Raw genomic sequence first — 27125 nt, forward strand, 5'->3', positions numbered from 1 at the left:
AAAAATGGGCAAAAGATTTGAATAGATGTTTTTCAAAAGAAGACATACAAGTGGCAAACAGGTATATGAAAAGGTGCTCAATGTCATTGATCATCAGAGAAATGCAAATGAAAACTACAATGAGATATCATTTCACCCCAGTTAAAATGATTTTTATCCCAAAGACAGGCAATAACAAATTCTAGCAAGGATGTGGAGAAAAGGGAACTCTTGTACACTGTTGTGGAAATGTAAATTAGTATAATCACTATGGAGAACAGTTTGGAAGCTCCTCAAAGAACTAAAAGTTGAGCTACCATATGATCCAGCAATCCCACTGCTCGTTATATACCCAAAGGAAAGAAAATCAGTATATTGAAGAGATATTCTGCACTCCCATGTTTATTGCAGCACTGTTCACAACAGCCAAGATTTGGAAGCAACCTAAGCACCCATGATGAATGGATAAAGAAAATGTGGTACTTATACACAATGGAGTGCTACTGGGCCATAAAAAAGAATGAGATCCAGTCGTTTGCAACAACATGGATGGAAATGGAAGGCATTATGTTAAATAAAACAAGCCAGGCACAGAAAGACAAACATCACATGTTCTCATTTATTTGTGGGATCTAAAAATCAAATTAATTGAACTCATAGAGAGAGGAAGATTGCCAGAGGACGGGAGGGGTAGGGTAGGTGGGGGGTGAGGGGGAGGTGAGGATGGTTAATGGGCACAAAAAAATAGAAAGAGTAAGACCTGCTATTTGACAACACAACAAGGTGACTATAGTCAATAACTTGATTGTATATTTAAAAATAAGTAAAAGAATATAATTGAATTATTTGTAACACAAAAAATAAATGCTTGAGGGGATCACCCCATTCTCCATGATGTGATTATTACATATTGCACGCCTGTATCAAAACATCTCATGTACCCCATAAATATATATACCTACTATGTACCCACAAAAGTTAAAAATAAAAAAATGTAAATCAACTGTAAAAAATAAATTTAAAAATGAGCAAGAAAAAGCAGGTAACAGTAAATATAGTAAGTAGATACAGTAGAATTAGCCATCAACTAAGTGAAGTTATATGAACAATAATATAAAATATTGTAAGATAAATACATTCAAAATGGTTAAAGAGACAAACCAAAGAATAGAAACTGTAACAAAAGAATAAAAACATAAAACAGAAGTTGAAAATGAGTATAATTTTTTCAAAAGCCAGTGAAATGAAATACCAAATGAACCAATTAAACAGAAGATGGATCTTTACTGAAGGGTAAATCTGAGAGAATGAACCAGAAACCAAGACAGAGAGTATAACAGAGGGAGTAAGCCAGGAAGGCATGAGATGTGAGAAACAAAGAAAGAAACTCAGGATCAGGGAGGAAACAAAGGGACTCTTGAGAATGAGGGTAAAAGGAGATCCCAGGAGGGTAGCTGTGTATTAAGCATGGAGGGCAAACAGTCCAGACCAGTCACTGTGTGACTAGAGACAGACACTGAGGATGCCCCCACCGTGTCTTCTGCTGCTGCATCATCTGATGACATGCTCCACCAGAACGAGCAAGCCCACCAAGCAACGTTCAAAATCCAGGAAATAAAGCACCCAACTCAAGGAATTCCCAGGAGGAGGCTGTGCAGCAGGCCAGAGAGAGGTGTTCGGGGGTGATGCTTCTAAGAAAACCAAAATGCAGCATGTATATTATTGATGTGATTGAACTTGTAGAAAAAAAAAGAAAAGAAAAGAAAAAGAGCATGAAGAAGCCATTGTAAGGTGTGAAAGGGGTAGAAATAGGGACAAAGACAAGCAAACTGAAAGGAAAAAAAAAAGACATCATTAACTTCAGAAAAAGACAAAAAGAATGTAAATATACATCTACACACTACAGTGCTTAGCCTAAGCAATATTTGCATGGGCACAATATTACAAACATGGAATAGTCAATTACGCAAACGTTGTGATATATTCTCTAGTGGGAATACGGGAGAAGGGAGGCAGAAGTCGTGGTGGTATGAGAAAATTAAACTCTTAAATATCATTATAGAATGTTTACAGAATGGCTCATATTGATAAATCAAAAGAAAGCGTGACACACATGTAATTTAGAAATACGGAGATGCGTAAATGCCAGAAATAAAAAGCTAAGATTGTTGGAAGTAATGGCAGAAGCGGACTGAGGGAAAGGATGAGGAGAAACCCCCATAATTTGCTCCAAGCCCTTCAATAACATTTGACTTTTAAACTTATGTACATAAGTTACTTTAATTTAAAAAAATTTTTGAAAATAAATCAGTGCTATATTGTCTGAAAAAGCAGAGACATGATGCTCCTGTTGCTTTCCTCCTTCTGCTATGATTCACTGAGGCAGGTTATGTTTTAAGATTTCAGAAACTAATGGAGCAGCACATATTAAACATATTCCCTGGCTTGTGCCCCAGCTACAGTCTGGTGGTGACCTTACTTCTAAGGACTTTGTCGTGCAATTTGCTAATCCTTTTCTTGTACCACTGCTTTCAAGCTCAACTGAGCACACTTCCTCCTTTAGCTACAGGTAATGCAATTTTAGTGCTGAAAGGATAAAGAGCATTCTGGAATCACATACAGAAAACTTCTGCTTGATTTAATTGTTGTGTTGCTGAAAACAGATTCATAGCAAGTTGTTGTATATTAAATATTCTAAAGTAAATTTTAACGTTATGTTATTGGGAGTCGGGGAGGAACTGGCCCCAAACTACAATAATGACAGTGTTCTGTAAGACTTTCTACCATTACTTCCAAAAAGCACTTAGAATGGATTGATGTATAGAGTTTGTTCACATACTTTTCCCACACAGCCAATGAAAGACATTAGTCAAAGAGAAATGGACATTTACTGGTGCTTATTATGTGTCAGGTACTGTGCTAGGGACTTTAATAAATGCATTGTGTACTTTAATTCTGGCAACCACTCAGAAAAGTAGATGGTATCATACCCACTTTACAGATAAGGAAACCAGAGCCTAAAGATATTAAGTAATTTTCCCAAAGCCACACAGCTAGTAATTCAAACCAACCATCGATTCTTTTCACAAAAAAAGTATGTAATTACAATTCCTACAGTTAATTTGAGCTTTGTTTTGAGTGCCCTATGATTCCATAGGGCTTAATACTTAAGCAGCCACATATGACTTAGCATTATTTTCAGTAAGAAACTTAGAAGACAATGAATTTTAAAAATACTACATTTCTTTTGATGTAATAGCCTTCATACTAACAAATGTTTATTAATGTGGTGATTAACTAAATGCCAGCATGAGATTTGAATATCCATATTAGAAGAACACCATATCAGGGGCAGAGTAACACAAACCTAACCAACATAACTCCACCTCTTCTGGTCCTTTAACCGTAAACAAATGGCTTCAACTTTCACAGATAAAACTGTAGGACTGGTAGTTCCTATCTCTTATGGTAGCTCTGGCCATTAGAAGTGGGAAGCCCATCGTAAAAATTCAAAATGTACTATTATAATAAAAGGTCTATCAGTGCAGCTAAAGCAGCTCCTCTCTCTAGATAAGCACAGTTACACCAAATGCATGAGCCTGATGCTAAGTGAGAGTGCACAGTATGAGATTCACCTGTGGTAGCACTGAGCAAAGATGAGCTCCCAAAACTTTGCTGAGCCTCCCGACAGCCTGTGACTTAGGAAAGCAGCCATGTTTTAAGTCCTGCCAACTATGTCCATCTGACATTGGCCTTGATGCAGGTTAGGAAACCAAAAGATTCATTTCCTGCATCATGTTACCCTTCCATCAGATATCTACCTTCTACCTGTGCACCTGTGACGTAATGTGCTGACACATCGACAAACCACAAGAGAGAAAATAAGACCTGGCAAATGGAGCATAACCAAATCAGTGCTTTGAAAAGGGATGTTAACAACAGCAGGTAGCAGGTCACCTTCTAAAGGAGCTAGGCTACCCCAGCTTTGACCTGGAACCAGGTGATCAGCTAGAGAACATTGCCTTGGAGGGTAACACGTGACTTCTACTCACATCAATGATTTTCTAACAAATAACAAAGTTGAATTATCTTTGTTTTCTAAGACAGTATGGACACATTGTGAAGCCTTATTCGAGGATTTCATGCCCTCCAAGTCGTTCATTTATTCCCTAAGTACAATATTTAAGAAAATCTCAGCAGCCATTCTCTGATAGGTCATTATTCTGCCCCATCTGTATCCTATCACCCAACTTTATCTCCTTCAAAGGCATTACAATATAATATTCTTCCAATGTGGTAACAACAAAACAAAAATGTATCAGATACTTTGGTTTACATGTTGTACTCACATTTCAGAATTAAAGAAAATCAAGCTATTATTACAAGTAATGACAAATTGGAATTGTATTCTTTGCCATTTTTATTACATTTGCTTTTACAAGTCAGTAGTGTTATAATCAATGAAGCATTGATTTGTATGCATTCTATGGTAACTCATTCAACAATACTGAAAACCATTATTGCTGGGTGCCACACCAGGTGCTAAAGATTCATCAGTGAGATGTCTTAGCACTCATGGAGAAACACACAGCACAGTGATTAGTTAGGTCCCGGGACTTGGAAGCCAGTCTTTCTGGGGTCAAACGCTGGTCCTTTAAGCTTCCCAGCTGTGTGGCCTTAGGAACATAAAGTAAGTTCTTGATGTCTCAGTTTCCTCACCTATTATAATAATAGTGTCTGTTTCAGAGGGCTTTTAGGAACATTAAATGAGATAACGTTTACATTATGTTTTATGTTTACAGTTTATCATGGAGCTGTACCTGATACATAGGAAACATCATGTAAATGATCATTAAAAATGAAACTCACTTTCTAGTGAGGGAGTCTCATAATAAACAAGTAAATAAGAAAATCATAGTCAATGGGACAAACACCAAGCAAACCATTTACAATAGAATTAAAACACACTCATTTCTATCAGTGGCAGGCTAGGTTATTTGGATGAATTCTCCTGCTGAGAACAACTGGGCACAGAAGCAACTCCAGTTTTGACAGTCCCTGGAGCAAAAGCGACCAATTAAACCCAAGGTTAACCAAAAATAGATTAATAGGAGATTCTTCTAAATCAGGGTATAGGCAAACCACAAGTAAACCATACCCATATCCACCCACAAGACTGCACAGACAGTTAAGTTACTTTGGCACAAAAAAGATCTGGAGGTTGTAGGGGAGGGAAAAATGAATGGACTGATCCCTGGGAGGGTGTGACTATGGACTAGCAGTGCTCCTATGGATCAGTTGTTTTGTCCAAGAAACCTCAAGCCACGAACTCAGTGTTCATGTCTGGTAACTCCCCTAACCTCTTGAAAATCCTTTCTAGAGTAAGTCACCTTTGTCTTAGGCCTTAAATTTTCCAAAAATAATTTTTAAAGTAGAATGAGGAACACAAAATAGTATCTAAGAATATCAAGAAACAAGACCCTATGAGTGGAAACTGGCAGGAAAAAAAAAAAAAAGACCAAAGAAACACCTTCAAAGACTTCAGATTTTTTAATTTATCAGCCAAAGATTATAAAATAACTGTTTAGTATGTTTAAAGTTTAAAAATACAAGTTTAAAAATATCTTCAAGGAATAGAAAAGTATAGCGTCCTAACATATTTGAAATAAGACTAGATAGAACATTTAGAAAAGAAAAAGTTAAAATGTATAAATTAATGAAGGAATTTAACAGATATTTAGATGCAACAGAAGACAGAATTAATGAACTGTCACACAGATCAGAAACAATTCTCTAGAATGCATCAAAGAAGGCAAAAAATAAAAAAGAGTAGGTTAAGAAGCATGGTAGGGGAGACTGAGAAGGTGTAACAAATGTCTAATTGGGATTCCAGAAAAAGAAAAGAAAGAGGGCCAGGCTGGGTGTCTCACACCTGTAATCCCAGCACTCTGGGAGACCAAGGCTAGCAGATTGCTTGGTCCAAGGGGATCAAGAACAGCCTGGGCAACATGGCAAAACCCTGTCTCTACAGAAAGTACAACAAATTAGCCAGGTTTGGCGCCTTGTGCCTGTAGTCCCAGCTACTCAGGAGGCTGAGGTGGGAAGATCGACTGAGCCCAGGAGGTCGAGGCTGCAGTAAGCCGTGATCGCGCCACTACACTCCAGCCTGGGTGAAAGAGTGAGACTCTGTCTCAAAAAAAATAAAAATAAAAAAATAAAAATAAAGAATAGAATGGGGCAGAGAGTATGTTTGAAGAGATAATAGTTGAAAATTTTCTAAAACTGAAATAAGAAGCCTATAATCCAGAGCTGTGGGACCATGGCAGTAGCAGAGGAACAGAATCCAGAGGATGGAGAAGAGGATGAAGGAGGAGAGAGAACAGTTGGTTCTCATGGAATTATCAGGAATTATTGATTCAGACTTTCTCTCGAAATGTGAAAATAAATGCAAAATTTTGAGAATTGACACCAAGAGGCCCTTTCTGCAAGTGGACAGCTATGCCTTGGCTGGGGAGTCTGAAGACACTCTTGGGACGTGTGTCACATTTGAAGAAAATGTTGAACATGTGGATAGAGAGGGCAAGGAGTACACAGTGCTAAAATACAAGTGCCATACATGGAAGATGTCCGCATGACAAGAACTCTTCTGACAGAGAAGGAAGGAGGAGAAAACAGGTGAGGTGGAATGGCTGTAAATCAAGGATAAGGATTTCTCCTCTAGACCCAACATGATTTGTAGCTTTCTACATAAAAATGAAGATGAAGAAGTGATAGCTTTGGCCTCAGATAAACCTTTGGAATTGGAAGGAAGATTCAAATGAAAGACAGTTCAAACCTGAGTTGTGAACAGGAGAAGCCGCTGCACGTGGACATAGAGGATTCTGGTCCTCCTCATGACATCCCTTCTGAGACAGAAGCTTCTGTGTTTATAGAAACTTAAGATGCTGCCTTAGAAGTCACTCCTAATGAAATGTTTCTCATAATAATGCATTATGAGCTTTCTGGTGTTCTTATATGAAGATATCCAGCTGTATAGCTTTCAGCTGTTCACTATTTTATTGTGTTTTGTTGGCTATACACACATATCCAGTCACATCACAGCTTATTTTACCAGAATCACTCAGGACCAGACAAGAATTGAATTTTTTTAAATTCAGCTTAAATGACTTTAGGGACAGTTCTCTGATGAGTCCTTTAAATTCAAGGTTTTACTAAGGTAAGTACATAAGTTTTCTATTGTAGCTGTTACAAATGACCACAAACTCCGTGGCTGAAAACAACAGAATGTATCATCATAGTTTTGTAGGTCGGAAATCTGACACTGGTCTTAACTGAGCTAAATTCAAGATGCTGGCGGGACTGCATTCCTTTATGGAGGCTGGGGGCAGGGTAGGGGGCCATAAATCCATTTCCTTGCTTAGTCAGTTGTTGGCAGAATTCAGTTCTTTACAGTTGAAGAATCAAAGTCTCATTTCCTTGCTGTCTGCCAGCGGAGGGCCATTTCTAGCTTCCAGAGGCTGCCCGCATTTCTTGGCTCATGGTCTCCTTTTCTTCAGAGCTAGCAATGGTGGGTCATGTCCCCTTTCCTGTTACTTCCTCATCATACCTCTCTCTGACCTACCCTTTTGTCTTCTATTCCACTTTTAAAGGTCCATTTGATTATGATTACATTGGGCCCACTTGAATAATTTCTCTATTTTAAGGTCTATAACCTTAATTCCATCTGCAAAGTCTCTTTTGCTGTGTAATTTAACATATACAGGCATAAAACTAGGGACTGGGGCATGGAAATCTTTTGGGAGACCATTTTTCAGTCTACTATAATATGTATTTTTTCTAGAAACAGAAAAAGAATTTTGAAGTGCTTAAAGATAAAGGTACAATTCCTAATATTCCAGCCGTCAATCCACTCTTTTTTCACTTGAGCAAGATTGCTGGAATTCAACTGTAATCATGATTTTATTAGGGCAGTAACCTAAATCTGTGATAATTTGTATTTTTAAGTAAATTATTCACAAATATAGATACTTTATTATAGGTTGAGCTGTATGAAATTGTCAATATTTGTATCTGACTACAAAAAACAGCAATTTCACCTAGTTTAGCCTAGGTGAAATTAATAGTTAAAACACACCTCACATTAATCACATCTCACAATTGATGGAGATGTAAGTATTTTAACGGGTTAGAGAACTAATGCTCTGGAGGAGGAATTTTTTTCTTCAAAAAATCTTGTATTTAATTGGAAAACAACTTCCCTTGATAAAAAGCATTTTCAAATCATAAGCACATATATCTTCCCAGGTTTTATATGACTTTTTTAGTCTCAGCTTTTGTATTAGTCCATTCTCACACTACAAATAAAGACATACCTGAGACTGGGTAATTTATAAAGAAAAAGAGGTATAATGGACTCACAGTTCCACATGACTGGGGAAGCCTTACAATCATGATGGAAGGTGAAGGAGGAACAAAGGCATATCTTCCATGGCAGCAGGCAAGAGACCATGTGCAGATGAACTGCCCTTTATAAAACCATCAGATCTCATGAGGCTTATTCACAATCATAAGAACAGCACAGGAAAAACCCACTCTATAATTCAATTACCTCCCACCAGGTCCCTCCCACCACATGTGGGGATTATAGGAGCTAAAATTCAAGATGAGATTTGGGTGGGGACACAGCCAAACCATACCAGCATTTTTTTTTTTTTTTTTTTGAGACATGGTCTCACTGTGTCACCTAGGCTGGAGTGCAGCGGTGCCATCATAGCTCACTGAAGCCTGAACTCTTGGATTCAAGCAATCTTCCTGCTTTGGCCTCTCGAGTAGCTGGGAAGTACAAGTGCATGCCATCATGCCAGGTAATTTTTTCTTTCTTTCTTTTTTTTTTTTGTAGAGACAGGGTCTTACTATGTTGCCCAAGCTAGTCTTGAAGTCCTGGCCTCAAGCAATCCTCCCACCTTAACCTCCCAAAGCTCTGGGATTACAAGCTTGAGCCACTTTGCCTAGCCTAATGTCAGCATTTAATAAGAAGCTATTGTTCCCACCATATATATGTATAGGAGAGACTGCTAACTGCCTGACTCAATTATCTGTTCTCCCTGTTTCTTTTTGTAACAGAATCCCAGAACTTATTCAGACTAGCAATGTGCCCACTTTCCCCATAGATTCATGTGGCCATATGACTAAGTTCTGGCCATTGACATGGAATTAGAAGTGTTGGGCCAGGCCTGGTGGCTCACACCTGTAATCTCAACACTTTGGGAGGTCAAGATGAGCAGAACACTTGAGCTCAGAAGTTCAAGACCAGCCTAGTGAACATGGCGAAACTCTGTCTCTACAAAAAATACAAAAATTAGCCAGGCATAGTGGGGCACGCCTGTAGTTCCAGCTATTCTGGAGGCTAAAGTAGGAGGATTGTTTGAGCGTGGGAGGTTGAGGCTGCAGTGAGCTGTGATCACACCACTGCACTCAAGCCTGGGCAACAGAGTGAGACCCTGTCTCAAGAAAAAAATAAGAGGTGTTGAGTGATGCTTCCAGAAAGTTTCCTTAAACTTAAAGCCATAAGAGGAAGTAGGTAGGCTCATTTTCTCTTTCTTTCTGCTAGAACATGGATGTGGTGGCTAGAACTCCAGCAGGATTCTTGGACTTTAAAGCAACCTTGGAAATAAACCCTTGAGTGGCAGAGCAGCAGGATAGAAGATTGGGTCCAGATTATGTGAGACTGCCCTGGACTGCTCTGAGTAAAGGGTTAACAAAACCCTTTCTCTTCCCTGGTAAAATGACTTTGACTTTCATCATCATTTCTCTGGAAGCCTACTAGGCAAGTTAATAATGGAATGTCAACTGTGATACTAGGCAATACTGGATCATCTTTATGATTAAAGATGATCCCTTATTGGTAAACTGTATCTGGACCAAGAAGACTATGACACGTACTATAAGTGCCCATTGAAAAACATGAGTTTTGAGATTCCTTAAGCGTAGTGTTCCTCATTGCAAAGATTCCTGGAAATTACAGTCATGGGCTATCTCAACAGGTATTAGTTCTCATGGAGCATGAAGCTTCCAAGCCAGGTGGCTTCTGCACCCACCGGATGATCTTGTTTCCTTATACCTGAGCTGACACTTGGCAGGCTGGAGTAAAGCCTTCTGCTGAAATAAGCCTCATGCTGCCATGTTGTTGTGCTGTTTCTTGTTCTGTATCTTGCAAAGTTAAATGAACAGGGTGTCAAATTGGATGCCACAAGGCTTATTGGGTCCTGTGAGTGTCAATGTCATTCTAAACCTGTGACTACTGCTGCTGCTCAGGCAGAAAAGAAATTGCCACTGCTTACCTCTGGCCTTCTTTTACATGAGAGAGAAATGACCTACTGTCTTAAGTCACTCTTTAATAGCCAAACTTAATCTTAATTGCAACATATGTATTTTTAAAAACATGAAAAATATTAAAAAGCAGACCAGGTACAGTAGCTCATTCCTGTAATCCCAACACTTTGAGAGGCCAAGGTGGGAAGATTGCTTGAGGACAGGAGTTCAAGACCAGCTGGGCAACACAGCAAGACACCTGTCTCTTTTTTTTTTAAAGAAAGTATAAAGAAGTGGAAGATTCTTGAAATGCGTAATTATGCAAAAGAAACTGATCTACACTATAATGTACTTCTACTTTAAATTGAAGAGGAAAATAAAGTCTTAAATTCTGAAGAGAAAAAAAGCAGCATACAATCCCAAACGGTATAAAAATAAAAAGAAATCCATACTTAGACACATTACAGTGATACTAAAGAAAACCTAAGGCAAGGAGAAAAAATATCTTAATAGCAGCAGAGGGAAAAAAGAAAGTACCAGTCACCTTCAAAAGAGGGACAAATTGACAGCTGACCTCTCAGCAGAAATAATGTAAGCCTAAAGACAGTGAAATAATGTATATTCAATGTACTAAAAGAAAATAACTGCCAACCTAAAATTCTATACACAACAAAAATATCGTATCAGTATTAGGACAAAATATCAGACAGCAGCTAAAAAGAGCTCACCACCAGCCAATCCTCACTTGCCAATATTTCAGAGAGAAGTATTCTCAGATAGAAACTACGAGATACAAGAAGGAATAAACAGCAAAAATAGAATAAATGTAAACCACAGAATAAAGAACAGCAATCTTCATTAAATAATTATGCTATGGAAGTACCATATGGTTTCGTTGGGGGTGAGGGGATTGTCAAGGAATGTTTCACTGAGGGTGACAGAGGTCACTGTGGCTGGAGGGGAAGAGAGGATTGAGGTGGGGCTGAAGAATTAGGTTATATAGGTCATATATAATTATATAGGACTTTATGAGTGATGTCACTTCTTATCCCACATGCAAGGGGGCACTGTTGTGGGGTTATAAGCAGGGAGATAAGGTTAAATTGTTACTCTGGGTACCATAAGATACAGGATGAAGCAGGGCAAAAGTGGACAGAGGGTTTCAAGTTAGGTTGTTTTTGTGGTTGCAATTGAGAGATGATAGTTTAGATTACAGAGAAGCAACGGAAATGGAGGGTGGTAGTTGGATGCAAGAGGCATTCAAGAAAGAGAGTTGACAGGCTTTAGGACACACTGGATGTGAGACTCCGCAGAGGGAGAAACCAAGAAGGACACTGCTATAGACTGAACGGTTATGTCCACCCAAAGTTCCTATGTTGAAACTTAATCCCCAATGCAATGGTATTTAGAGGCGAGGCCTTTGGGAGGGGATTAGATCATGAAAGCTGAGCCTTCATGAATGGGATTAGTATCCTCATAAAGGAGAACCTAAAGAGCTCCCTCACCCTTTTCACTTTGTGAAGACAAAGCAAGAAGACAGCCGTCTATGAATCAGAACATGGGTCTTCACCCGACACCAAATCTGGCGGTACCTTAATTCCCAGCCTCCAGAACTGTGAGAAAAAAATTTCTGTTGTTGGTAAACCAGCCAGTGTTTGGTATTTCGCTATAACAGCCCAAATGGACAAGACAGACACCTTAGTTTCTGGTTTGCATTACTGGCTAGATGTGGTACCAGTCACTTAGACCTGCAATAAGGGCAGGCAGCAGAAGAGGAGACAATGTTGGGACATCCTATTTTACACTTATTTAGCTTGATGTGCCTTTAAGACAGTCAAGCAGAAATGTCAAAGAACTAGTTAAATACTTAGACCTGGAATTCAGAGAAGCCCAAGCTAAAGATATAAATTCAAAAGTCATCTTCACAGAAATAACACCTGAAGCCATGGGCATAGCAACGATGACCAGAAAAGGACTTAGGACTGAACCTCAAGAACTCTAACATCCTGAAGTGTTAAGAAGCTTGAGCTCTGGAGTCAGGTTGCCTGATTTTGGATCCTGGCTCTACTAACCGCAGGCTGTTTTGCCCTCTCTGAGTACCACTGACATCCTCTGTAAAATAGCGGATGGTTGCTAGGAGGATTATATGAGATAATACATGGAGAGCACCTACCATGGTATCTGTCTCATGGTAACAGCTCCAAAGCTTAGCTTTATTCATAATATGACAGGAAAGGAGAGGATAGACTGGGAAAGGAGACAAAGCAGCAGCCAGAGAGAAAAAGAAGAAAAGACAAAACGGTGAATGTTTTCAGGAAGAGCCAGCAGTGTTGATGTTGCAGATAGGTCAAAAAGATGAGGACTGATAAATGTCCTATAAGCCCGGGGACCCTAGAGAAACCATGTTAGAAGGAGAGGGGTACAGATGCCAGATTGGAGTTTGGGTGAGAAAATGGAGACAGCAAGTGTAGAAGACACATCTGAGAGTTGGACTAACAAAGGGAGAATAAAAATATCAATAGGTTCCTATGGAGAAGGGGGAAGAGGGACAAGGAGGGCTGTTACTCTAAGAAAGAGGCACCAACAGCTATCTCCCAGTGCTCGCCTGTGGGACAGCTGACTCAGCAGATAGTGAGTTCCTCATTCCCAGCACTGATCACACAGACATTGGATGACCATTTGTTAAGACGGGTGAACAGGGAGGCTGATGACTTGCAGACCTATGATTCAGGGAAAGGGCTCGTGAGACACAGGGACTAGGAGTGGGGTCAGGAAGAGTCAGCTGGTGTTGATGAATTGCAGAGAAAGGTGGCATTGGGCAAAGAAATCAGCCTTGCTTAGGTCAAGTAGTACTCAGGGAAAATGTGTAGAACTGAAATTATTAGTAATGTTTTGTGACTATAATTTTTGAACTTCTAGATGTGCATGTGTGTTAACCTGACAAGGTACAGGATGAGATGCTGTAAAAAGTGGATTCCAATTTCATGCATGGGTAAAATCCCCACTCTCTAAATCCACAACACTGATGCATATACACAGAAAGAAGAAAAGAAATCGTATATTACTCATACACTGATGACTATAAAGAAAAAGGACAGGAGAGATACATGCCTAATTTCCAAAAGCTGGAGGAGTCCATAGAAGAAAGGAATGAAGAAAGGTAGGGAAAGGAAAAAATGAAAAGAGTAAACATGAAAACAAGTGGCAAAAAGCTCAAAAGGACTAACACCAAAACATTAACCAGGCTCATCCCTGAATGAAAAGAACATAGGTGATTCTTATTTTCTTCATTTTGATTAGCTAGATTTCTATATTTCTTTAAATTTCTCATCTTGTTTTTCTCTTTGCCTAGTTCCCAATACAGATGCTTCAAAGGAAGATAATACATTTCTCAACCTACCATTCAATGCCAGATTTGCTAAGAGAGCAGATGCCATGTTAACCTGTAAAAATCTGATTTTAATTGCTAGTGCAATGCTTGCCCTCTAATAATTCCTTCTCTATTGTCTTTGAGTATAAATATTTATTGCACTTAAAGGTTCAATTTAATTTTTTAAAAGAAGCAATTTTTTTTTTGAGACGGAGTTTTTCTCTTGTTGCCCAGGCTGGCATGCAATGGCGTGATCTTGGCTCACCACAACCTCCGCCTCCCAGGTTCAAGTGATTCTCCTGCCTCAGCCTCCCAAGTAGCTGGGATTACAGGCATGCACCACCACACCTGGCTAATTTTGTATTTTTAGTAGAGACAGGGTTTCTCCATGTTGGTCAGGCTGGTCCTGAACTTTCGACCTCAGGTGATCTGCCTGCCTCGGCCTCCCAAAGTGCTGGGATTACAGGCATGAGCCACCAGGCCTGGTGCTAATTTTTTTAAAGAAAAAGAAAAAATGTGTCCTCACCCAAATCATCAATGCATTTTTGAAAAATAATGACAAGATAAATTAAGAAATGTAAGCATTGTCCAGTTAAAGCATATGTCAATATTGTAACATTAAAAGTCATCTACTATTAACTAAATAGATGAATCAACTTTTAAATGCATCTATCATGTAAGATGTCTAGCTTAACAATACAGAGCTGTAGGACCAGACCGTGTCCTCCTTATAGAACCAAACAATATGATTCCCAGATCAATAGTTACAGAACACAACTATACTTGTAATACTAACCGTGTGTGTGTGTGTCTGTGTGTGTGTGTGTGTGTCTTGGTGGGGAGAGATTAAAACAGTTCTAGATGCAAAAATGGAGAAAAATAAGTCTTAATTGTTTAACACTGTCTTTAAAAGTCAAATTACATTGATATCTCAGATAATCTGATGAACCTCACCTTTTGGTCTTACCCCCAATTTACTTATCCATGCACTATATATATGTTTTATCTACCCATTCCCTTAACTCAAAATTTTACAGATGCATTCTCTGCCTCTAAAAACTTGCCCATCACTTTAACATTTCACTAAATCCTCCTTCTGGGAAGAACTTTTCATATTAGTCCAAAAAAATGTGGCAATATTACCTTTTTTCCCTTTTGGACAATATCGTCTCTTCCTCTAACTAAAATAGTCCTTACCAAGTAGGAATGGGTTTGGCTACAAGTAACAGAAAACTGTTTAAATCTGTGGTTAAACCACAGGGATATGTATGATCTCACTGAACTAAAAGTCCACAGGTAGGTGGTTCCAGGGTTCCCTCAGGGAATGGATGGTGTAATCGAGGACCCAGACACTTCCACACTCCCATGCCATCATCCTTAGCATGACATCTCCTATTCCCATCCCTGCTGCCTCACTGGCTGCTGCCACACCAGACGTCACATCCTCATGCTGTGCTTAAATGCAAGCATCAAGGGTGTGGCAAAAGATGTTCTCTCAGGAGGTTCTGTCCTTTATCTGGAAAAGAAGCATTTCCAGAAGTCTTCCTTACAGCCCCATAGGCCAAAACTGAATCACTATGGCCACTCCTAGTCACAGGGAAGGCTGTGAAAGTATTTCCCTTCTCAGCTTCTAGTCAAACTCAATCTCCTTATTTGTAGGAATTAAATGAAATAGTACCCTGTTGATTCTATCTCCAACATTCCTGTTGCATCCACCTAATTATCTTCATCCCCCACCAAATCAACTCCCACCACTGTACTACAGGCTTCAGAATATCCCACCTAAAGTCTCCCAACAGTTCCTAACTGGTATCCTGATTGCCCCATTTTGTCCCCTCTACCATCCACTTTTTTTTTTTTTTTAAGTCTTTCTCTGTTGCCCAGGCTGGAGTGCAGTGGTGCAATCATAGCTCACTACAGCATGGAACTCCTGGGCCCAAGTGATCCTTCCACCTCACCACCCAAGCAGCTGGGACTACGGGCTCACACCACAACACCTAGCTAATTTCTTCTGTTTTTTGTAGAGATGGGGGTTTCCCCATGTTGCCCAGGCGGGTCTCAAATACCTGGGCTCAAGCAATCCTCCCACTTCAGCCTCCCAAAGTGCTGGGATTACAGATGTGAGCTGCTGCGCCTGGCCCATTCTTTTTTGAGATGGAGTCTCACTCTGTCACCAGGCTTGGAGTGCAGTGGCGCGATCTCGGCTCACTGCAACCTCCACCTCCCGGGTTCAAGCGATTCTCCTGCCTTAGCCTCCTGAGTAGCTGGGACTACAGAAGGACGCCACCACACCCAGCTAATTTTTGTATTTTTAGTAGAGACAGAGTTTCACCATGTTGGCTAGGATGGTCTCAATCTCTTGACCTCGTGATTCACCTGCCTCGGCCTCCCAAAGTGCTGAGATTACAGGCATGAGCCACCGCGCCCAGCCCCATTCATTCTTTATACACCACTGCACAACATTTAACTGCGAATCTTACCATGTTCTTCCTCTTTAGTGGATTGTGGTCCTGAATGGTCTGGTCACACCCACCTCTCCAGCTTCAGCTCCCTCTCCTCACTCAGATCACACGCGCCTGCTCTTTGCCTCTCAAGAAACCTTAATTTCTTCACACCTCCAAGTTGTTCACACGCTATTTCCTCCACCTGAAATGCTCACCCACTCTGCATCTCAGCTAATCTCTCCTCAGTTTTCATGTCTCTCCTTCAATGTCCTCCCTGTACACAAGGGTTATTTGTAAGATGTTGTTATTAAGTTCAAAGTTGCTGAATATAAATGAGAAAGGGCATGCAAAATAATCAAGTTTTTTTGTTAATTTCAGCAGTCAGTAGAGGTTTGTTTATTAGTAAAATGTTGACCCTTTTGTTAAAATCACACTTGAGGAGCCAGTTGGCAGAACTTATTTTCTTTTCCTGAATTTTTTATTTTCACCCATATGCTCAACAAACAATGTAAAAACCCAGCTCCATAGCTCCCTAGTGGTGATGACTCCTCAGATAAAGGCATTCTTCCATGATTCAATTTCATCTGTAAAGTAATGGCACTATGATGAATTATCCCATTCTCCCCTCAAAGTTGGTGGCCTGCCTTTGTTCAATCCTGGTTCTGTGATTGAAAGTTTATGCTCTAAAAGTAATCCTAAGAAACATATAAAAATGCATGACTTCCAAATACCCCGTGCTGTGCATATCATAAACATTCAAAGAATCCCAAACTAAAAAGTAAATAATATATTCATATTTTTATCTTTCACAAATTGAAATACTCTCTAAAAATTTTTTCTACTAATTCTATATTGCAAATTATTTGAGTTAGGCAGTATGTTTTTCACTACTTCTTTTTTTTTTTTTTTTTACAGACAGAGTCTCACTCTGTCACCCAGGCTGGAGTGCAGTGGCCGGATCTCGGCTCACTGCCAACTCCACCTCCCAGGTTCAAGTGATTCTTGTGCCTCAGCCTCCCCAATAGCTGGGAATACAGGCGTGCACCACTACACCCACCTTGTTTTTTATTATTATTTTTAAGTAGAGACAAGGTTTTGTCATATTGGCCAGGCTGGTCTCAAACTCCTGGTCTCATGTGATCCACCCGCCTCGGCCTCCAAAGCGCTAGGGTTACAGGCTTGAGCCATCTTGCCCGGCTGTCTTTCACTGCTTTTATACTGCAAAAAGTTTTCACAACAGAGATGCTCAGTTGCTCCACACCCAGTCCTTCAGGGGAGTTATGCTTGCATATGAGCTCAAGGAACATCAAAATCGTTTTTTGAAACAAGAGCATCCTGGAAGATGAAGCAAGCTGCACCTCTGCCTTCATTAGTGAAAATGCCCTGTGCCAATATCTTTATGTCAAATGAATAAAAAGTACTCTTGGCCGGGCGCTGTGGCTCATGCCTGTAATCCCAGCACTTTGGGAGGGAGGCCGAGACGGGCGTATCACGAGGTCAGGAGATCGAGACTATCCTGGCTAACACGGGGAACCCCGTCTCTACTGAAAATACAAAAAATTAGCCGGGCGCAGTGGCGGGCGCCTGTAGTCCCAGCTACTCGGGAGGCTGAGGCAGGAGAATGGCGTGAACCCGGGAGGCGGAGCTTGCCGTGAGCCGAGATCGCGCCACTGCAGTCCAGCCTCGGCGACTGAGCGAGACTCCGTCTCAAAAAAAAAAAAAAAGTACTCTTATGTGACCAGGAGTGCAATCCCCGGTTCACTTCCTGCAGTGGCTCAGGGCTGGATTTACACTGCCCTCGTTGGGTGGCTGTCCATGGACTTCCAGGCCTGAAAGAAGGAAATTCACATCCTCACTGAGTCGTGTTAAGAGTCTCAGACTGGCAGGTTGTGGTGGTTAAGACCGTAGAAGCTAGAGTCAGGCCCCCTGGGTTCCAACCCTGCTCTGCCACGTACCAGACAGGCAACCCTGAGCAACCATTTTCCCGTGCTAGGGTTTCCTCGCCTGTCGAGTGAGAATAATAATAATAACAATACCTACCTCCTAGAGTTGCTGTGAGAAATAAATGACAATCCACAGAAAGCGCCTGCAACGGCGCCTGGCTGGCAAACAGCGGACTTGTTAATTACGTTACAGCCTTTCAACTAAGGGCGCCTGAAACTCGCAAACATTTTGCTCGGGTGTGGATTCGCTCCCGTTAGTTACAAAACTTGGGATCCCGGGACCCGGAAAGCAAGGGGGAAAGATAAATCGGGATGGGGCCAAGGGACAGCTGCTGCGGCAACTTTTACCCAGCGGAGCCCACCTACAGCCTCGGCCTCCCGGTCTCAGGTCTCCGCCGTTTCTTCTCAAGGAGTCGGTCGGGGGAGCGGCGCTGCACAGCTTTTCTCCAATCAGACACCTCAAGGCTGGCGCCTGATCCAATCTCCTCCCCTGGAGGGTGGGAACGCGAAGTTCCTACCTGCACCTGTGGCAGCGGTGACCGCCTCCTGGGTTATTTTCTCTTCTCCCCCAGCTGCCCCAGGGTTCTGGTTTCCCGAATCACTTGGCAAATAACCAGCAGGTGGGCAGATGTCTTTTTTGCGTTCCTACGGACGCGTAGGCAAGTTCGATGCGCCGGAGTGAACAGCCAGGGTCCCATCTCTCAGCCGGCTCCCGGGCGGTGCTAGCAGGGAAGAGGGACGCGCCGGCGAATGAAACACTACTAGCCCGGAAAGCCGGCCTGGACCTTCCACCCGGGCAGCGACTCTGGCGGCCCCTCGCCGCCGCCCCCTCCGACCAGAACAGACTGCGCTGCGAGCCCCGGGCTTCCGCCGCAGCGCGCAGAAATTGGAGGTGCCAGAGGAGACCAGCAGCAGCACTTGATTTAGCTGGGCTGCGGGAATTCCGACGTGTACACTTTCCAGAAGCCTGATCTCTCCAAGTCCGCGCCCAGGGACTCGAGCCCCGGCTTCCAGGTTGACCCGAGCGCGCCCCCTTCGTGCTCTCGGCCGCGTTCACCGCGCGAGGCCTCCGGGTCCTGTTAAGCCCGAGCAGGTGAGCGACTGGGGGTGGTTCGGCGTCCGCCGAGACAGAGCCTGGCCCCGGGGGTCACCCTGGGGTGCTGCCTGGTACCTCCCAGGTACCCGCCTCCCGGAGCCCTAAGAGAGGCTGAAAACCACGGACGCTCCAGGACTCCGTTTTCTGTACTTTTGCGTAATTTGCCATCTTTTCCTTGCGCAATTCGTACAAAGCCCTTCCGTGCTCACAAAGTTGATGATTGTGAAGAAGAAAATGTAGGTTAGAGGAGAGGAAGCAGCATCAGGACACCTTACCACCACTGTTAGTAAATGACTTGGGGGTACGGGTTGCTTTTCCGATCTGCAAAGTAGGAGGGAATGGGATGTTTGCAGACGCAGTTGCTAATTGTGCCTGAGGGCGTGGGTGCCTTTTGTACCGAAAGAACTTTTGGCCGTTTTTTCTTGTATTGTTTTCAAGTCGCTGCCCGAGTGTGTCCTCAGGGCATCCTGGGGAGGAGCCGGTGTTGCGGTTTCGGGGCGCAGCCGAGGCCGCCCCGCCGCCTCCCGTAGGCGATCAGACTTCCTCTCCCTGGCGGTTCCGGGAGGAGAACCTCCTACAACAAACACCGCCGAAGTTTCCCTCTCCAGCGCGATCGCCAATCCCAGGAGCGCCCGGCGCGTGGGCTGGGAAGGAGCCGAGCGGAAACCTGGAAGTGAGCCGCGGCGCAGGCGAATCCCGCGCGTTGCTGGTGGCAGCGCCCAAGAGACCCCGCACAGAAAGTGGGCTGGGAGTCTCGCTTGCTGTACCCGCACCTAAGTGCTCAGAAGCGGCCTTTCGCTCTTCAAAGGGGGGGGTCTTAGAAGCTTGGGGAAGAAGCACATTGTTTCGGAGTTCCTTGTTGCGTTCTTTCTCCTTGGGAGAAGGGAATTGCACAAGGAAAAGAAGAGAAGCCTTTATTTTGTAACTGAAATTCTCCAGAGTTGAGTTGCGTCGTACAGACTCGGTGCATATTTTAATACAAAACTAAGGGAAGAGGCCATTTGATACTTGGCTTCATCTCAACCGTCAGCCGGGGGTGACTTCAAAAAGACGCAAGATTGGGCTCTGGGGAGTAAAAGGAAGAATTAGGATGGCGGTTTTTCAAGGGAAGTTAAGTCTAGACATGCTTCTTTGAAAGTCACAAGGCAGAAGTGGTCAAAAGCAGAATTTAAAAGAACCAAAACAAATATCATAAGCTTGTCCTTCTCTCCTACTGGGATATAAATTCTCCTAAGTATCTCATCGAAAAGGCTCCTGGGACGAAAGTCGATGGGGGCAAATCTTGGAGGGAAATTTCGTGACTGTTTGACCATGGACTAATTAATACCGTTCACCTGTAGAGAGGATGCACTTGGTTCCCAGCGCCCTCCTCCCAGGTGCTTATCCAAAGGGAGGCCGCCCTGGGTCGGATGGGTCACCTTTTGGCGTCCATCTACAGTCAAGCAGTGTGGACAGGGCGGTCATTTTCCCTCTAGAGACGGGTTGATCCAGAGGGGTGGGAACGTCCCTTGGGTCCCCCGGGCACGCTGACCACTGCACTGCACTTCCCCTGAAGGAAAGGCAAAGGTTGAAGCCAAAGAGTTCAAGGCTCAGCCTAGAGACCAGGTGATGGTGCCCTGGAAGACACTTCCGCCAGCACCCTATGGGGCGCAGTGGCGTCTAATGCTAATGTGGGCTACGTGGCTACGGGATTGGGTCGCTCCGACCCTAGCCGATCCGGTGCCAGACAGCATAAGGGAGGAAATGGGACTGGGGGGGCACGTGACTTCAACCAACCCAGTAACCAAGTTTTGTTTTCTTCCCCAGCACAGGCCGCTGCCTCAGCATCCACCCCGCAGCCCACGTGTGGCAAGCCGGGGAAAGGGTGGAGTGAACGGCCGGAGACCACGTGCAGAAAGGGGCCGCTTTGGCCCTTCCATCTGGGTGCCGGGAGCCCCTAGGCCCTCCGGCCATGGCCGACAGCGGCGGTGCTGGCAGCTCGGGCCCCTGGTGGAAATCGCTCACCAACAGCAGAAAGAAAAGCAAGGAAGCCTCAGTGGGGGTGCAGCCTCCCGCCCAGCCCGCTCCCGGGGAGCCCACGCCACCTGCGCCGCCCAGCCCGGACTGGACCAGCAGCTCCCGGGAGAACCAGCACCCCAATCTCCTCGGGGGCGCCGGCGAGCCCCCCAAACCAGACAAGTTATACGGGGACAAATCCGGCAGCAGCCGCCGCAATTTGAAGATCTCGCGCTCCGGCCGCTTTAAGGAGAAGAGGAAAGTGCGCGCCACGCTGCTCCCGGAGGCGGGCAGGTCCCCGGAGGAGGCAGGCTTTCCTGGTGACCCCCACGAGGACAAGCAATAGCCCAATAGCCTGCGCGCTCCAGGACTGCCTACCCAGCACTACCCCAAACCCCCAGTTCCAAACCCGAGACTTCAGGCCCGCCCCCTTACGTGTTGTCTCATTCCACCAAATTCAGAATATTTACACAATGCCTTCGTGATTTTATTTTTCTGGAAATTGAAGTGTCAATTGGGTTCTCAATATTTCATGACTCCAAGGATGCATTAAATATTTATTTGTGGTAAGAGAAGATACCTGCCGCGGAGGAGGGTGGCATAATTATTTTTTTTCGAAAAGCTATTCTGGGGCCCTGGCCCCCTGGCTCCTGTCACAGCTCAGCTTGAACTCTGTAGCCTCTCAAATGAAGAAGGTGGCTGTTATTTAGGACTCTGTGGAAAGCAAATCACAGTGCTGTTTTTAATGCCTGAGAAATGCACTTTAGGGGTAGACTTATACCTTAAGTGAAGGAGTGGGGGAGAAGCATTTTAAAATAAGGCAGGATTGCTTTGAATGGTAAACTACAAAACTGTACAGCCTATTTTAGTGTGGACTATTAAAACCCTTGCACTGTAAGACTTAAGGTGACTTTTGTATTTTTTCCATTCCAAGACTGAATCCCATCATACTTAAAAGCAGGCATGCAAAGTCCGAGGTGAGAGTTAATCATTTGCCACACAACATAACAGTGACTACTGGAAAGCTGCAGGGAAGAGAACATTTCTGGAAACCAGCAACACCTGGACTGGAACTTGTTAGCCAGATATCCCTATTTATCAACCAAATTCGAGGAAGGGAGAGAGGTACCAATTCATTATTCCTAAATTCACCTTTTACTTCAGTGCATTTTCATAGACTATAGTAACTTACAATGCTAGTAATACATCCTTTTCAGTATCCATTGTTAAACTTACCAACGATTGTCTAAAATTAAAAAACAAGGCCAGGTACAGTGGCTGATGTCTGTAATGCCAGCACTTTGGGAGGCCTAGGAAGGTGGATCACCTGAGGTCAGGAGTTCAAGACCAGCCTGACCAACAAGGTGAAACCCTGTCGCTACTAAAAATACAAAAATTAGCCAGGCGTGGTGGCAGGCACCTGTAGTCCCAGCTACTCGGGAGGCTGAGACAGGAGAATTGCTTGAACCTGGGAGACAGAAGTTGCAGTGAGCAGAGATCGTGCCACTGCACTCCAGCCTGGGCATCTGAAGGAGACTCCATCTCAAAAAAAAAAAAAAAAAAAAAAAAAAAAAAAAAAAAAGAACTCTGCGCAGCTAAAGAGGTGGGGGTATTTTCCCCACCCCTTTGCTTTAAAAGCTTATTTCCTTAAAGTATGCATTTATCTAGTTTCAGACCCTTTAGATCTAACAACCTGAAGATTCTTAACAAAAAACTGTTCGCTTTTATTATGAACTTCAAGAAAAAGAGTAAACGAATACCATTTGCTTTGAGAAAATTACAAGAGAGTTATTGTAGTCGTTAAGAGGCACTGGGATCTTTTCCCACCACAATTCAGTTCATTTATAAACACCCAGAAATGCATGGCAGGAAAATTATATTGATCAAAGTGTATATCTTTGTAGATAATGACAAGCAGGAACTTAATTATAGCTTCTCGATTTGTATATGTAGACAAGCTATTTTTTTGTTTCTCCCAAATTAGTAATTTATAAAGTAGCAAAACATGTCGATTGTTAAAAGAAATTTAACAAAGAAATTTGATGAAGATGGCTGAAATGAATTTAAATTATGAATCAAGCTTTGGTGCCAGCAGAATAATACAGCTAATTTTGATACATGAGTTTCCACATACCAAAGGCCTTACACTAAAGGAAAGTGTTTATCTAGAGGTTATGAACACCTTAAATTAAAAGAAAGTATGTGAGAGGACTTTTTTAAGCATGAAAAGACATTTTCATTGTATACGTAAAACTGGAAAGTATGTGACCAAAATCTCATCCAGGTGGGCTTCCTGGATGAGGCAGACTACATTCAGTTTAAATGGGCCTACCATCTCTAGATTCAGAAAAAGAAGAGGGAATTGAGACTTGGCATGAAAAAAGAATTCATGATAAGGGACAGGATTGGGGGTTGGCAGAGCAACGGGAGTGAATATAGCAAATGTTGTCAAATAAGGCTTTGGAAAACCTTCAAAAAGTATTTTAATTTCACTCCGTAGAAAGTAATCAAAATTAGAGTAGGTAACTACCCAAAATGTTCTCTCCCTCCTTCAGGAAGACCGATAGATCAGGACTGTACCTATTTATAAAATTAAGTCTGCAATTACATAAGTTTAAAATCCTATACTAACCCTTTCATCCAGTTTTATTGTTTTAAAGAACTTTTTTCTTTAAAATTACTGTAGATGAACAAAACATTGGCAAGTTTCAAGGTTCTGTGTCTAATTTTGGATCCCATCCAAATCTACAATTGCTGCAGATAATCAATAGCAGACATATAGTAGAGCAATGGAACTTATTACCATATTAACATGACATCTTTACCCCACTGTTCTGAAAGAATTTAAAACCATACTAATGCAGTTATGACAGTGAATGCAATTCACAATCTGCCATTGAGGTTTGTAATTACATCGTTTTAAAGCAGTCCTAAATTATGCAGTGGGAGGAATACACTGATTTAATCCCAACTCAGTGAAATCAGAAACCAAGCAAAACTGGTGGGATAGAAAGAGCATAAGGAAGATGAGAGAATTTGACGACGTGTCTTGCTGGGATTTATGTGCTTTACAGATGTTTAATTACATTCCAATAGTATATACAGATTTAATTTTTTTTAACCTTGAGATAATTTATAGTAAAAAAAAATGCTGAATTAAATTTGCAGTCAGAAACTTTTCTTTAAATTATCTTACAAATGAAATTTCACTCACAAATTTGGAGCCATATCAGAAATTTTAACACTATACTTCCAAAGATATGGGAAAAAAAGGAACAAAACTCTAGCAGTGTATTTGCTACATACTTTTGTAACCACGATAATTATATACAAAGGGTAGTTTTTGCCCCAGTGACTCTCCTTGCAAAATCGGTGGCTGGGCAGTGACTCATATTACAGGTCACCTGAACGTTCCTTTGTGTCTGTACTTCTATTGTTCAGCACATTCTGACTTGCATTTCAAAAGCACAAACCCGACTTTACATATGCAATTAGGAGTTCTCCTTTAGTATAACACCTGGAAATATTTTTTCTGCTTCGAAACATTATGTGAACTCAGCAATTCTAGTCCTGCCAAGTCCTTAGAAGGGAAATAGAAACCTAATGAGCATTGGCTAAAAGCTTTGTCAAAAATAGTGCTTTTTCCTGAGATGCGCAGAAGAATATTTGGGTGCCTTGAAAGAAGCAAATACTAAAAATGAGCAGACAGAATTTCAAATGAAAGGTAAACTTGAAAGAAATAAGTGAAAGGACACATATTCAGTGACCCCAAGAGACGTTTTATGAAAAAAGAGAGAAAGAATATTCTTTTTCCCCAGCTGAGAAGTGTCAATCGACTAGAAACAAGCACACAAAAAGCTAGCATGATATAGTAAGGAAAATGGATTTTTTCAAGTCTATTTTATTTTTAGAGGGTTTCATTATAACATAAATGTGGGAGATTGTTTGTTGAGATAAATTTACGTTTACCTCCATGACAAGTAAAAAGTGGGACCAGAGATATTTTATACATTTGGATGTCAACATGTAAATACCATAGACTAAGGCTAGGTGCGATGGCTCACACCTGTAATCTTAGCACTTTGGGAGACTAAGGTGGGAGAATTGCTTAAGCCCCAGAGGTTGAGGATGCAGTGAGCCGAGATTGCGCCACTGCATTCCAGCCTGGGCGACAGAGCAAGACCCTGTCTCAAAAATAAAAAACAAAAGAAAACAAGAAACAAATATCATAGACTAGAAACAAGTGTGGAACCCGCAGCAAAGTTTGTCACTGATGGGCTGGCTGTCCCATTGCAGTATGTTTCTTCTCACCTGTTCTCTGTACTCCCTGACCCCATTCTTACCCTGCCTCCAAGGCATTGCACATGCATTCCCATGAGGCTCAGGGATACAGAAAAGGGGCTGCTAGGAGGCCCGTGAGCCTTCCCGGACTCCTGCAGGCACAGTGTGTTGCCAATCACTTTGTTAGAAGAAGACCATGCAGATTTGGAACATGGGATGAATAGTGTTCATGGTGAGAGAATATGACCACTAAGCGGATAGGATGTAAGGAAGCTAAATAGATCTTGCCTTAGAAGAAGACAGTTGACCATTTATTTAGAAATGGCAATAGCTGTCAACCATGATAAATAAGATGGACAGTGGAATAAAAGCAGTCCTTCTGGGAATTCAAAGCAAGGAAATCAGCTGTGCTTTCAAACAAAATTGTACTACAGATGATGAAATGATAGACTCATAATTATGTCAAAGTTGTTGGCATAATCTTCTACAATAATGAGATCCACGAATGGAGTGTCTTTGTTTCTGAGGTGTGGAACAAGACTGTTTACACAGGAAATAAAAATTTCTGGCCCTAAAATCATGAAGATTCAGTTTAAAGAAACTGAAGATCCCTAACCCTAAGAAGAACCAGACACTGATTCACCTGCTGGTTAAGTAGGGATTATGGGACCAATGCTGGACCTCCCTGTGACATTTAAGAAGGTATTTTCCTGTGGCCGGGCACAGTGGCTGATGCCTGTAATCCCAGCACTTTGGGAGGCCAAGGCGGGTGGATCACCTGAGGTCAGGAGTTCGAGACCAGCCTGGCTAACATGGTAAAACCCCGTCTCTACTAATAATATAAAAATTAGTTGGGCATGGTAGCGCACACCTGTAATCCCAGCTACTCAGGAGGCTGGGGCAGGAGAATCGCTTGAACCCGGGAGGCGGAGGTTGCAGTGAGCCAAGATCGTGCCATTGCACCCCAGCCTGGGCGACAAGAGCAACACTCTGTCTTAAAAAAAAAAAAAAAAAAAAAAAGGAATAAGGAATTTTCCTAGAGTTATAAGTATCCTGAATTAGGCATTTCTTTCTAGTAGCCAGTCAGTAAGCATGCCCCTTGATTGACACCCTGCAAGGATAGCAGCAGAAAACTGCAGTTTTCAAGACACCTGAATATAGTCTTCTCTCTGACTTGCTCTTACATAAATCTTAGTTGATGGGGTGTTAGTCTACTCTTCTGTAAAATTGGGGAATTAGTTTATATTCCTGCTCTAAAACTCTGATTTAGTATTCTCCTATTCTGAGCAACTCGTTGTAAAAGTAAACTCATAAAATGTTCATTGTTCACTTTGAAAACAAAAGGCACCAGCTGTCCAGTACTGATTGTTAAGTGGGGCGATGGGAGGGAAGGCTGAGAAGTATAAACTGTGTTACGGATGCCACCACCACTGTACTGCCATTTGGCCTAATGATTGGGGGTAATCCTGCTATCTAGGAACATGAAGCCTCATTATTCATTTTCAGAATCAAATTGTGGAAGAAATATCTTATTATAGTCGATTAGCATCAAAAAGTGTGCTTTCGTGTCTATTACTTCATTTGTTCCTCATAACTAGCTCTTAAGGGTCCAAAAGTCTGTCAACCCACCTGATTGTCTACTCTGTTTAAACTCAATTTTTCCATTCCCAATGATGTTTTCCTAGGTCAAGAATTCATTCCCTCCA

General features: G+C 42.3%; 1 protein-coding gene, 1 long non-coding RNA gene and 1 pseudogene across 5 annotated transcripts in view; 2 read left to right on the forward strand and 1 right to left on the reverse strand.

The window, feature by feature from the left end:
• The window catches only part of LOC134810421 (uncharacterized), a 74651-nt gene that overhangs the window by 32389 nt on the left and 15137 nt on the right, over nt 1-27125 (reverse strand). The window contains exon 1 of one of the 3 annotated variants that reach the window (XR_010158374.1): nt 18410-18539. The exons of 1 other annotated variant lie outside the window; for it this stretch is intronic. This is a non-coding gene — a long non-coding RNA (uncharacterized LOC134810421). Of the gene's footprint in view, nt 1-18144; nt 18540-27125 lie in introns of those variants that run through there. One more of the 3 variants, XR_010158373.1, reaches the window with a different exon arrangement.
• Nucleotides 6299-6919, forward strand: LOC100608188 (general transcription factor 3C polypeptide 6-like; annotated as a pseudogene).
• Nucleotides 18595-22043, forward strand: PRR15 (proline rich 15). Of its 2 annotated transcripts, none has more exons than XM_001164721.6 (2): nt 18595-19140; nt 20950-22043. In XM_001164721.6, exon 2 carries the CDS (start codon nt 21095-21097, stop codon nt 21482-21484), a length of 390 nt encoding a protein of 129 aa, XP_001164721.1. In that variant the 5' UTR covers nt 18595-19140; nt 20950-21094; the 3' UTR covers nt 21485-22043. The 2 variants fall into 2 exon arrangements, with proteins under 2 accessions (XP_001164721.1, XP_003951024.1); XM_003950975.6 differs by lacking the exon at nt 18595-19140 and adding an exon at nt 19364-20519.

Source organism: Pan troglodytes, chromosome 6 (assembly GCF_028858775.2).
Source record: "Pan troglodytes isolate AG18354 chromosome 6, NHGRI_mPanTro3-v2.0_pri, whole genome shotgun sequence".
Lineage (NCBI taxonomy): Eukaryota > Metazoa > Chordata > Mammalia > Primates > Hominidae > Pan > Pan troglodytes.

Coding starts and splice junctions, on each gene's coding strand:
- PRR15 (XM_001164721.6), top strand. CDS start 21,095: ATGGCCGACAGCGGCGGTGCTGGCAGCTCGGGCCCCTGGTGGAAATCG.